Source organism: Maylandia zebra, unplaced genomic scaffold, assembly GCF_041146795.1.
Source record: "Maylandia zebra isolate NMK-2024a unplaced genomic scaffold, Mzebra_GT3a scaffold03, whole genome shotgun sequence".
Classification (NCBI taxonomy): domain Eukaryota; kingdom Metazoa; phylum Chordata; class Actinopteri; order Cichliformes; family Cichlidae; genus Maylandia; species Maylandia zebra.
Genome location: NW_027490033.1, coordinates 3560817 through 3573375, shown reverse-complemented (window position 1 = coordinate 3573375; position 12559 = coordinate 3560817). Strand labels below are relative to the sequence as shown.

The 12559-nt window shown below is 40.3% G+C and overlaps 1 protein-coding gene across 2 annotated transcripts in view; it reads right to left on the bottom strand.

The window, feature by feature from the left end:
* The window catches only part of LOC101466814 (OX-2 membrane glycoprotein), a 33117-nt gene extending 21412 nt beyond the window's left edge, over positions 1 to 11705 (bottom strand). Inside the window, exons 1-7 of one of the 2 annotated variants that reach the window (XM_024799465.2) lie at positions 11301 to 11705; positions 6290 to 6628; positions 5897 to 6190; positions 5785 to 5817; positions 5602 to 5698; positions 5451 to 5517; positions 4183 to 4806 (exon numbers count right to left, since the gene is read on the bottom strand). In XM_024799465.2, coding sequence (XP_024655233.1) covers positions 5475 to 5517; positions 5602 to 5698; positions 5785 to 5817; positions 5897 to 6190; positions 6290 to 6628; positions 11301 to 11364 — 870 coding nt within the window. In that variant the 5' untranslated portion in view covers positions 11365 to 11705 and the 3' untranslated portion in view covers positions 4183 to 4806; positions 5451 to 5474. Of the gene's footprint in view, positions 1 to 4182; positions 4807 to 5450; positions 5518 to 5601; positions 5699 to 5784; positions 5818 to 5896; positions 6191 to 6289; positions 6629 to 11300 lie in introns of those variants that run through there. The other variant, XM_076881137.1, reaches the window with a different exon arrangement.
* Positions 11706 to 12559: the final 854 nt, after the last annotated feature.

The following is a 12559-nucleotide window of genomic DNA, read 5'->3' as shown; positions in this document are numbered from 1 at the left end:
CATATTAGCATTTTACGCTGGGTGTTGCCCTACAGCAGGTGGGCAATTCCAGGCCTCGAAGGCCGGTGTCCTGCAGGTTTTAGATATCACCCTGGGTCAACACACCTGAATCACATGATTAGTTCATTACCAGGCCTGTGGAGAACTTCAGGACATGTTGAGGAGCTAATTTAGCCATTTAAATCAGCTGTGTTGGTTCAAGGACACATCTAAAACCTGCAGGGACACCGGCCCTCGGGGCCTGGAATTGCCCACCCCTGCCCTACAGTCTACTTAAAACACATTTGGATTCTTATGTCTTTTATTCAAACAAAAAACAAAAGAAATCCAAAAGTTTTACACTGACTTAACAAATGCTTAGTCCTTTTAATAATAAACTTCAAATCTGTTCTCCTCAACACCTCAGCATTTTTATCATGAATAATAAGGCACCCTCAGGGGCCATGTTATTCAATTTTAGCTGAAAATCTGTTGGGAATTATTTAAATTTGGTTGTTGGTATCAATCATATCAATTCCAGCAACAAAAGAAATTATATCAATCAGCCAAAGGTACTGAAAAATGCTTCATGTTAGTCACTCACTCCTGCTGACTTTCATTTAAAGTCATTTAAAGTAAGTCAAATTGAAAATATAAATATCAATCAATCAATCAATCTTTATTTATAAAGCACTTTTCATACAGAAAAAATGTAGCACAAAGTGCTTTACATAGTTAAAAGCAGCCCACCCCACCCTCCAACTCACTCCCCACACTCTCAATACACATATATCCCCCCACCCCCACCCACACACACATACACACACGCGCACACTTAAGGAGTAAAAATTGGGCTGGGCTCGCATGAGCCAAGTGAGGAAACATTATAACAGAGAGCCGTCTGCACCGGGAGCCGGTCACAGACCGCAGCCTCCGGGCTGGGCACACAGCAGGAGGGAGGCAAAGGAGCCCCCCAACCAGGCTGAGAGGACCCCAGAGACCCAGCAGCCACGGTCAATAACAGCCCCGGTGCAGAGAGCGCCCTCCGAGGAAACACTGGAGATATGATGCAATACGATGTATACAGGGTAAAATGATAAAATAAATAAGAACAGGATACAATATAAATATAAATATAAATAGAGTAAGAAGATTAAAAAATGAATAAGAATAAAATCAAACAAATATTAGGTAAATCCTAAATTAATAATAGAATAACAGGATAGAATAAATAAGCATAAAAAATAAATAAACGCTAAGTAAAAGCTAAATTAAAAAGGTGGGTCTTGAGCCTGTTCTTAAAAACATGTACGTTCTCTGCGGCCCTGAGCTCCTCCGGCAGGCTGTTCCACAGACGAGGACCATACCACTGAAAAGCTGCCTCTCCGTGAGTATGTGTCCTGACTTTAGGGACAATTAAAAGGCCAGTACCAGAGGACCTCAGGGTCCGCGAGGGTTCGTATGGTAAAAGCAGATCTGAGAGATAAGAAGGCCCAAGACCATTAAGACATTTAAAAACCAATAAAAGAAGTTTAAAATCGATCCTGAAACACACGGGGAGCCAATGCAGCGATTCTAAAACCGGTGTAATGTGGGCCCGCCCTCTGGTCTTCGTCAGCACACGAGCTGCCGAGTTTTGCAAGAGTTGTAAAGTTGAAATATTCTTCTTAGGAAGACCAGAGAGCAGGGCATTACAGTAATCAATGCGACTGGTAATAAAAGCATGCATCAGCATCTCCGTGTTGGCCCGAGAGAGAATAGGGCGGACTCTGGCTATATTTTTTAGATGATAAAATCCAATTTTGGTCACATGTTTAACATGTGGGATAAAACCAAGCTCAGAGTCAAAAATAACACCCAGGTTTTTCACTTGTAGCGAAGGACATAGTGAAAATGCCTCTAATTTAGACAAGAGTTTCTCTCTCTGAGCCTCAGGACCAACAATTAAAACTTCAGTTTTGTCCTGGTTAAGCTGTAAAAAGTTTTCTGCCATCCAAGATCTTATATCCAAGATACAGTTAAAAAGGGCATCCATTGGTCTGGTGTCATCAGGAGACACGGAGATGTACAGCTGCATGTCATCAGCGTAACTGTGGAAGTTCACTCCATGCCTACTGATGACACTGCCGAGAGGCAACATATACAAATTAAAAAGTACAGGGCCTAGAACCGACCCTTGAGGCACACCACATGTCATTTTATGGATCTTAGAGGAGCATGTATCCATACTCACCATAAAAGATCTGTCAGAGAGATAGGAAGTGAACCAGTTGTGTACAGCACCAGAGAGGCCCACCATGTGTTTCAGTCTGTTTAAAAGAATAGCGTGGTCTACTGTATCAAAGGCTGCGCTTAGATCCAGTAGCACCAGGACTGAGAGCTTTTGGGCGTCCCAGTTACATCTAAGATCATTTAAAACCTTTAGGAGAGCCGTCTCTGTGCTGTGGTTCACCCTAAATCCAGACTGGAATATCTCCAGGATCTGTCTATCATTGAGAAAATCAGTAATCTGAGTAAAAACAAGTTTTTCTAAGACTTTACTTAAAAATGGTAAGTTGGATACAGGTCTGTAGTTATTAAAATCATTACAATCCAAATTGCTCTTCTTCAGAAGGGGCCTCACTGAAAGAAATCTCCGTCCCGGGTTCATCCGTGGATCGGGTTTCCTCCGAGGCGTGATCACCGATAAGCAGAGTTTTGTCCTTTCCTTATAAGACTCCTAATTATTCAAAGTAACGCTTAAGTATGCCGTTCAGCGGGTTAGTTACAGCGCCGGGAGCAGTTAGGAGAACAAAGTGATACATAGACTGTTTCAGGTTGCTCTCCCACAATCAACTCAAAGGTTTATTCATCAGACAACAGTTTATATAGAAGAAAAAAAGGCTCGTGTGTCAGCAGGTTCTCAGTTCAAACCGGTACAGACCAAATAAGGAAACGTCTTCCTGCCTTCTGAGCAAAGAAGTATCCTTTGTGTAGTTTATCAGTTCAGCTACAATTTATGATCATCCCAGCAAAATACACTCCTAGACATAGAATACAGAGTTCTTTCATTAGTGAATTCTGAAACAAACCACCTGGCTTTTTAACAAGCTCTTTTCTAAAAGATAAGGAAGGGAGAATGGGAGTAAGGGAGTGATCTCTGTGGTGTTTTCAACCTTGAGGTACCATCCTGTGATTCTTACACATTAATTCTTGGGTCACAGAGAAAGAGAAAAACAACTAGTAAATGGGCCTTATTGAGTAACAGTTTTCCTGTATAATATCACTATAAAACAATATCCTGTAAATGCTACCATGGTATCAAAATATCACAACACTCACCACCGCCGTTTTAAAGGCAGCAGGGAAGACACCCAACTGAAGAGAGCAATTCATCATGTATAAAAGCTCAGCCTCAAAAAATCCATAAAGTGTTTTAAAGAGTGAAGAAGGAATTGGATCTAAAAGACATGTGGTGGGTCTCACTGTGGAGAAAACTTTCTGAAGGTTCTCAGCATTAACCAGGACAAAGCTGTCCAGTGTCTCCTCAGGTACAATCGAGCCCTCAGATGTGTTTACAATCATATCGCGATTAGATAAAATATCAGATCTGATGGCGCTGATTTTTCCCCTGAAGTGGTCTGCAAACTGCTCGCAGAGTGAGTCTGTGGGGGTTCTTTTGGAGCTTTTAAAATCAGGGTTAAATAAATGATCTATGGTGGAAAAGAGGACCTTGGGATTATTTTTGTTAATACTGATTATTTTGGCGAAGTATGAATTTCTTGACTTCCTTAATGTATTATTGTACATTTTAAGTTGCTCGGAAAATATTTGATGGTTGATATTATTTTTATTTTTCCTCCATCTCCTTTCTGCTGCCCTGCAATTTCTTTTGAGTTTTTTGACTTCTTCGTTTCTCCAGGGTGATGCATGTTTTACGTTAATCTTTTTGGTAGTGAGTGGAGCAACGGAGTCAAGGCTTTTCTTCAGTTTGCTGTTAAAATAACTAAAAATCAAATCGCAGGGTGCAGGTAAAATCACAGGGGGGCATTTGACTAAAACCCTGGTAAAATTTGCAGCCACTTCAGAGGTTAGATAGCGCCTCCTCACAGTTCGCACCGAGGTCTTCCGCTGAATAAAACCGGTGATGTTAAAAAACACACAGTAGTGGTCAGAGACAGCCAAGTCAACAACAGAGGATATCCGTAAAATGACAACAAAACATTACTTTTTACAGTACATTTTTATTTTCTTGCATTTTCAATTTTTCTTTCAAATATTTAAAAAAACAGTGGAAAAAATAAACAGCAGAAAATTGAAATGTACAGGATAATAATATTATTTAACAGTTTGCAAATGTTTCAGTGCAACACATTTTAGTGCTTTGTAAACAGAACTTCAGTGCTGTTTTGTTAAGGGACAACATGGTCTCGTGTTTCCAAATATAAAAAGGTATAACAACATTAAAAACTGGTGAAAAAATAAATAAAATAAATATGCTATAAATATATAGCACAAAGTGATGATATAAAAGCTGCAATTTCCCTGTAACAATTACCATTTTCTTTAGTCCAACGTTAGTGCAGTTATTTGTCAAATTAGCACCATTGTTTTAGAAAATACACTCTTCTTGATAAAAAAGCAAAAAGTAAACACAAAAAGCAAAAATCTGTCAAACTGTAGTTTTGATGCAAATGAATTTCCAAAAGTTGATTCTGTTCATCTGAACGTAGCGTTTTGTGGGAGAAACGTTTCATCACTCAAAGGCCCCAATATCATGATGTGGTGTCAGCAGGCATTCGCTTTTTGCGCTGACTGACACGTTGTTTACCTGAAGATGTTTTAGTCCTTTAAAATAAAATAAAAACAACATTATATCATTGCTCTGTCAATATTACAGAATCTAAGTATTGTAAATGAAGCAATAGCTTAGTGGAAAGATATATGCATCAGTTTGGTTGACATGCAGTTTACATTAGTTTACAAAGGAAGTAAAAGAATAAAAAGGAGCTCTGGAGGTAAGTCAGAAAATTCCAAATGTCAAAACATATTTTTAATTTTAACTTTCCATTGCATGTTTTATTACATTATTTTCCAAGTTCACAATCTTAAAAGTCAACATCTGGCCATTTTCTGACAAACCCTGTCTCTTTAAAATCCTCATTTTATACTACTAGCATTTTGACAGTTAATCTAGTTAGTTGTAAAATGTTCTTCCAGTTGTTTCTTTCATTTTGAACTTTTGGTGTCCTGTGGCAACATTTTTGAGATGCATTTAGAGACACCAAATCCAAAATAAGCTAAAAATTTCATTATTTCATTAGATTTACATTTCATCAATTTGATATACCTTCAACATTCTATTATGATAGGTTTATAAAATGTTCTAATTACTGCATTATACTTTTATTCGTATTTAACAGCATTCCAAATTTTTCATAGCTGGGTTTATAACTTTGTAGATGCAGAATGATGCATCAAGCCTGACTTACTCCTCAGTATCTCTCATTGTAGCTTCAGGTAGCCATGTCATTCATCTCAACCGGCCGATGTGACTGACTGTAAGATTCAAGAACAGTTACATCTGCACAAATATTTATCAGCTGAACAAAAAGACAAAAAGCAACGCTGTTAAGAGGATACCTGCTCTGAGATTTCTTTCTAAGCCAGACAGAGATGAGTGCAGAAACACAGGCAAACAACAACGCAGCAGAGGATAGAATGACTAATGTCCTGGATCCTATGGACAAAGAGGGGGTATTACGTTTTAAATATCAACAGATGGAAAAGAAAAACTGGCTTTAAAAAGTGTACATTTTGACATACCGAAATTTATGTGATTAGATTTTTCATCCAAACCTGGAAGAAGGAACCCAAACATTTGAATAACAGGGTAATCATTAATTTATAAATCGATGACTTTGAAAGAGTTTCTCACCATCATCATCTGGAGTTGTCACCATCACTTCTCTGTGAGGAGCAGAGAGCACTCGTGCTGCACATCCCACCTGTGTGCTGTGTTTACATGAACCTGAGAGCACAGCTGTAGTGGTGACAGTGAATGTAGCGTTGGTGTTGGACACACTGACAGTGTTGTACTGTGAGAAGCTGAGGTCTTGTTGTGAGACACTGAGTGTTACAGTGGGAGCAGGTCGACCAGTGGCTGAACAGGAAACAACCCACTCTTCAGTAGAGTTTGACTCTCTGACATCAACAACAGGTTCATGCAGCTCTGTGAAGGATCAGGAAATATCATCAACATGTTCTTACAAACACACCAGCTGCTCACACATTTATTTCCAGTATGTTTGTTTGAGGTACAGGTTCTTACCATAAACTCGGAGGCAGGGTTTCCCTGTCAGAGAGCCTTCAGGATAAGTGTTAAACAGACAGTGATAGCAGCCTTCATCCTGCTCCGTCACATTCCTGATGACTATGGAGCAGTTCTGTAGTCCAGTGTATTTAAACACAACTTTATCGTTAAAGCCATCATTCACTCTCTGACCATAGTACTTGCTGTAGGTGGCAACATTTGTCTCCACATCATGTGAGATTTTCTGCCATGTGACCTGAACAACATCTTTAGTCTCCAAGAGCTGACAGCTGAATTCAGCATCTTCTCCCACTGCTGCCAGCACAGTCTGCTGTGTTTGGATCACTGCTGTTAGAGCTGTAGGAGATAGATCAAGCTGTGAGGCACTTTAAATATTCTATTCAAGTTCAAGTGCAATCCTTACTGACACAAGTCTAGTACCGTTAGCTATCATTATTCCTGCAATTAACAACCTTTTTTTTTTGCCTCCACACTCACATTTACATTCTGCTCAAACAAATACAATATCAAATTAAAGAAAGGATCAAAGCCAGCACCTTATGAAAAAGCTGCAATCTACAATCAGCATTCACATCAGCATTGGTCCATACGCATCAGATAATACACAAAAAAAAACCCCAAAACAGTTTATATGCTTGATTTGCCAAACACACTGACAGGCTGAAAATCATCTGCTATTGGAATGCTACTGCTGCAAGGAAGAGCCAGGATGACAGGTCAGGGAGGAGATATCATCACCCCCACCCGAGATTGGGTACCAAGCCCCAAGTGTGATGTAAGGATCGTTGAGTGTGAGAGGAACTGACCTGAAACATAGGATCATGATGAAACTTGAAACCTGGATCTTCCATAGCCGGTTACCAAGACTACTTGAAGTACCCTATGAGGATCGACTTGATGATGTGAATGCAGTACTATGGAAAATGCCCACTGTGACTATTACCAAAACTAACCAGCTGATCTACACTATAGCAGCAGTGATCAGTGAGATGCTTGGCTACAAGTTGAACAACCACAAGGAGCAGTACCCTCCATGAAGGAAGCTAGAGGCCAAGATCAAGGTAGTACAGAGGGAGGTAAGCCAACTATCAGAGTGTCAGAAAGGTCAAATGAAGAAGGTGCCTAAAAAGTACAGCAAACTGTTGATACCTGAGGCCTTGGAAACTGCCAAGCAAAGAATCACAGCCTTGGCCAGCCGTTTGAAGAAGTATACCCGAGAGATCGAAGGCAGGAGAATAAACCAGCTGTCTCGCCACAGAACCATCCAAGTTGTACTCTCAGTGGTAGGGGGAACAATATGAGAACAGCACCACCAAGGCTTGAGATGGAGCAATACTGGACACCCAGTATGGCTTACTGAAGGCCGGACAGCCCTAATTCCCGAAGACCCCCAGAAGGGACAGTCCCATCTAACTACTGGCCAATAATCTGTACCACACGGAAGCCCCTGTCAGGCATCATAGCAGCTAAGATGAACAGGCACATGGCTCAAAAACTTGAGCGGGGCACAGAAAGGCAGGAATACCAGAGGAGCAACCGACCAGCCTGTGCACTGCCTGGATTGACTACAAGAAAGCCTAAGACTCGATGCCACACACATGGATCCTGGAATGCTTATAATTGCATAAGATCAACAGGATCCTAAGAGCCTTCATTGGGAGCTCACTGGGGATGTGGCGTACAACACTACTTTAAGTCCATAGCACAAGCACAAGTCACAATCAAGTGCAGGATCAAGGAGATGCTGTCCCTGCTGCTGTTCTGCATAGGCCTGAACCCTCTCAATGAGATCATTGACAGGACTTTTTGGTTTAGCACCTGAAGCTCTCAAACTTTTACACAAAATACCCACTTTTATTTCCAATGAATGGGATCTATTCAAAGCCCTGCAAGAAAAGACCTCGTGTGTTAACATTAAATTTGTTACAATGTACCCTAATATCCAGGTGGGTTGTAACAAATGCTGGGAAGAATTGTAACAATTAGACAAAAGAAACAGAAAAACAGAGCCCACACCAGAGGACATGCTTCAAAGAGTGGTTTATTGCACTCATTGGGCCACGTTTGGTACTGGGCCACGAGAGTTGAGGCCCAGGTGTGAAATTTATGGTTTTCAGGGTTTTTATCATTAACTCTATTTCCCTGGGTCTTTTCCTGTGTTGTAGTTGTGTGTCTTATTTTGAAAGAAATACCAGAGACCATTAAAGGACAGAGAGGAGGATGTTGCTCTCAATGTTGTTGGCACATTTCAGGAGGACGCTACTAATAAAGTAATTTAAAAAATACCACAGTTTTAGTGTTGGTCGTATCATTTTATTTTGTTGTATTTATCCGCGACACCTTAAAGGCCGGTCAGTGAAAATATTGTCTGACATTAAACCAGTCCGTGGTGCAAAAAAGGTTGGGGACCGCTGGTCTATTGGAATAAAAGAACTCTCTTTGTGACTAAACATAACTCAAATGCACTCTGCTGTGTGTGGGTGTGTAAATTAGCTTAAGAGAACAAACACAAATACTCAATAAACAGTTCAGTCACAGGTACGAACAGGTACAATGCACCTGTCTGAAAAAGATGTAGGTCTTTCTGGTTGGGTGTGTTCTGTGGCATGGCTGCAGGGGATGAGTGGACCAGCAGGTTCAGGGTGTGGTTTGGTGTGTTGTTAAAGCTCAACACCACACACACACACAATGTTGTTGTATATTATCTGTATCAAAAAAAACCAATGGCAGTGTGCATGTATTAATCAGATTCACAATGTTGACAGATGAATGTTGGTAGCTCTGCAGTGCAGGCTTGGTGGGCCCAAAGACTGCACAGGGTAAATTTTACCCAAACTTTTTTTGCCTTTGAGTTACCAATGCAAAGGTTTTCATCATTCATTGTCTCAGAATCTTCAGCGTTATTTTTCAAATTTTTGGGGGGCAGATTTCACTTTCTTTTTCTTCTGCTTGCATATATTTTTCCTGAGATATTCTTTTTCCATTCTTTTTTCTGTTATTCTTCCATAAGCTTTTGCAATGACTTGGAGTATCTGCTCAGTGTTACATGGAAGATCTGACTGACTCACCCTTCGTTGAGACCTCATCAGATGCCTTTTTCTTTTTTTTTTAAAATATTAGCAGGCATACCTTGATCAGTTTTTCTTTTCCACTATCTAGACATGCTGTAAAAGTACATGTGTTAGCATATTTAAAATCAATAAGCTATTCATACTTTGGGGAAGGGAATTGTTGTAACACATTGAAAGTATATGTTACAACTCACCCCACCCTTGTCGGTCATTGTTTATCTAACTTTATTAGCATAGCGGCTTAAAATTAGCAGGGGGCAAATGTATTACAGCTTGCCTATTTAATATACTGTTAGTCATATTATTTGGTCTGCAGCTGTTTAACTCCTAACAAAGCTTAGTGCTGGTCAAAAGAAGTAATTTCATAAGTCAAAATCAGTTTTCTACAATCTACATGCAGTTGCTTACAGCCATGATAACCACCATGTGAAATAATAATAATGGATTGCATTTATATAGTGCTTTTCGGGGCCCTCAAAGCACTGTACAATTCCACTATTCATTCACACACTGGTGGAGGCAAGCTACAGTTGTAGCCACAGCTGCCCCACAGCCTGGGGCAGACTGACAGAAGCGAGGCTGCCACATCGCGCCATCGGCCCCTCTGGCCAACACCAGTAGGCGATAGGTGAAGTGTCTTGCCCAAGGACACAACGACCGAGACTGTCCGAGCCGGGGCACGAACCGGCAAACTGGCAACCTTGCGGTTACAAGACAAATTGCCAACGCTTTGAGCCACAATTGCCCCATCGCCCCAAATCAGGGATGGAAGTGGCTAAACACTGAAGTGATCATGGGATGAGATAGGAGTCATATGATCAATTCAGTGATCCCAATGTTACAACTATACCAGGTCTCTCCTATGTGGTGCTATGGGGTCACCTGACATTGCAGTAAGGTTATTTTTCTATAAACCCCACAAATACAAGCATAGTAGCACACACTTGTGTACAGATCACTACCCTGTTTGCAACAATTGCCTTTCGGTGTTGGAAAAAAGGCAAGTATTAACTCACAGGGCATATTAGAGTCATAAGATTCAGAACTCTGTCTGTATAAACACGCTTTCACTGAATTATGCCGGAGAATGCAGGAGAAACAAAGACAGGTTTGTGTTGACCCATCACCATCATTTCCATGAACGTTAAGTACGTTGGAAAATGTCAGAGTTTGTAGAATCAAATGTCAGAATGTGTCTTCTTAGTCTGTAATTTGTTCTATAGATGGAAAAAAAAAAGACTGACCACTGGGGCGGCAGTTGGGGCTGAGTCTAAAGACACTGATGATTTTACTGCAGTCTGTGATTACAGCCACGAATGGAGGGCAGTGGACCAAGCTGTGCACACATCTATAAATCCCTCTTTAAATCATTGCAGGGTGGAGAAATAGGAATTCTTGAGTGATGAGGACTGTTGTTTTGTCCTTAACAGTGAGCCTGGTAGCTTTTTATACTCTTTGAGTTCCCAGCAATTGATGTTTCTTGAGTAAAAAGTGATTACAAAGTAGTTAAAGCCAGAACCCGGGAATCGTAAGTGCAGAGGAAAAAACCCCCTGAATTTTACTTTTTTTTATGTTCATCTAAAATATCTTTTTAATAATATTTTTCAAACTATAAATTATCGTATTTGCTTATTTAAATGAGAATTGATATGAATAATTCACAGAACAATAGCTGAAGTGCCTTTCCTGCATACATCAGGATCATCCACACACCCCTGATGATAGTAACGCCTAAATACTCAGCTACACCCACAGAAAACACTCTTATGCTGCCTGTGGTTGTACCTGTATCACATTTTCAAAATGGTTACTTTACCTTAGCGACCTCTCCCACCACCACAACTGAGTCATTTTCTTATGAGGGAACAAAATAAATGAAATTAACTGTATAAAAAAGTCAAACTCATTATAATCATTAACATGCAGTCTCTTCTCACCCTTTTCAAAGGCTCCAGAAATAAAAACAGCAACAACATAAAGCAAAACTCCGAAAAAGGACATTTCACAAAAACTTCATTCATTCAGGCTGACTCTTTGTCTGGCTTTGGGCTCAGCTACTACAGTTACGGGTAAACTTTCAGCTGGTCTGATGCATATAAACGTTTAACAGGTTAGCTAAAAAGAATCATAAGATAATACATGTGAACATGATCGTATAGTGAGACAAATAACAAAATATAATCGAGAATTATCAATTTAAAGTGCGATGTAAAGGCACGTGTCGCCATTTTGCCCCCCTTTTATTATAATGGTACAGTCGATAGATAACACCAATCTGGCAGATCGCAGGAAACTGCCGCATGCGCTGTAGCCGCTCCCCACACAGCTAAATCTCCAGTGTTATATTAACACTAAGGATGTCTATATGGGTTCACTCCACTGAGTGTTAAATGAACACTTCTGACAGTGTTATATTTTTAAAGGTAACCTAGTCAGTTTTGAAGATTAACAATGACCAACGGTGCTGATTTCCTAACACTGGAAAATAACTCAAAGTGTTAGAAATATTCCAGTGTCAGAAAATCAGCACTGCTCAGATTAGTCATTGTTAATCTTCAAAACTGACTAGGTTACCTTTAAAAATATAACACTGTCAGAAGTGTTCATTTAACACTCAACGGTGTTATATTTAACACTCAGAGGAGTGGACCCTTAAAGACACTCTCTAGTGTTAATTTAACGCTGGAGATTTTGCTGTGCATGGATCACCGAACATCTGTAAATTACTTACATGTCGACGACCTAAATCTGATGATTAACTTTTAAGGTTGAATTAAACTGGCTTCATACCGGAGTCCACAGTAAACGCCTTCACTGGACTTTAGTTAGTTTACATCTTCATGTCACAGCACTGTACACAAGTGAAACCCTGCATTGTCATTCATCCATCGGCTTCCCATTTTCCAGTTCATAGTCGCAGTCGTAACCCAGCTGACATAAAGCGAAAGGCGAAAAACATTCTTTCTCCACTAAATCACAGAGCAGTGTTGCAAGTTTTCCTCAAACACAGCGAGCAAGTTCTGGCGATAACTGGAAACAAGGAAATGTCCTGTGCACTGACGCTGTAGTGCCATCTAGTGGGCAAGAAAGAGACAAATCCACACGAATGCAATGGTTTCAACCTAATATCAAGGCACGGGGTACTTTGGTTAGTCCCCCCTCACTCTCAACACATGATGTTTTTAACACATGTGCC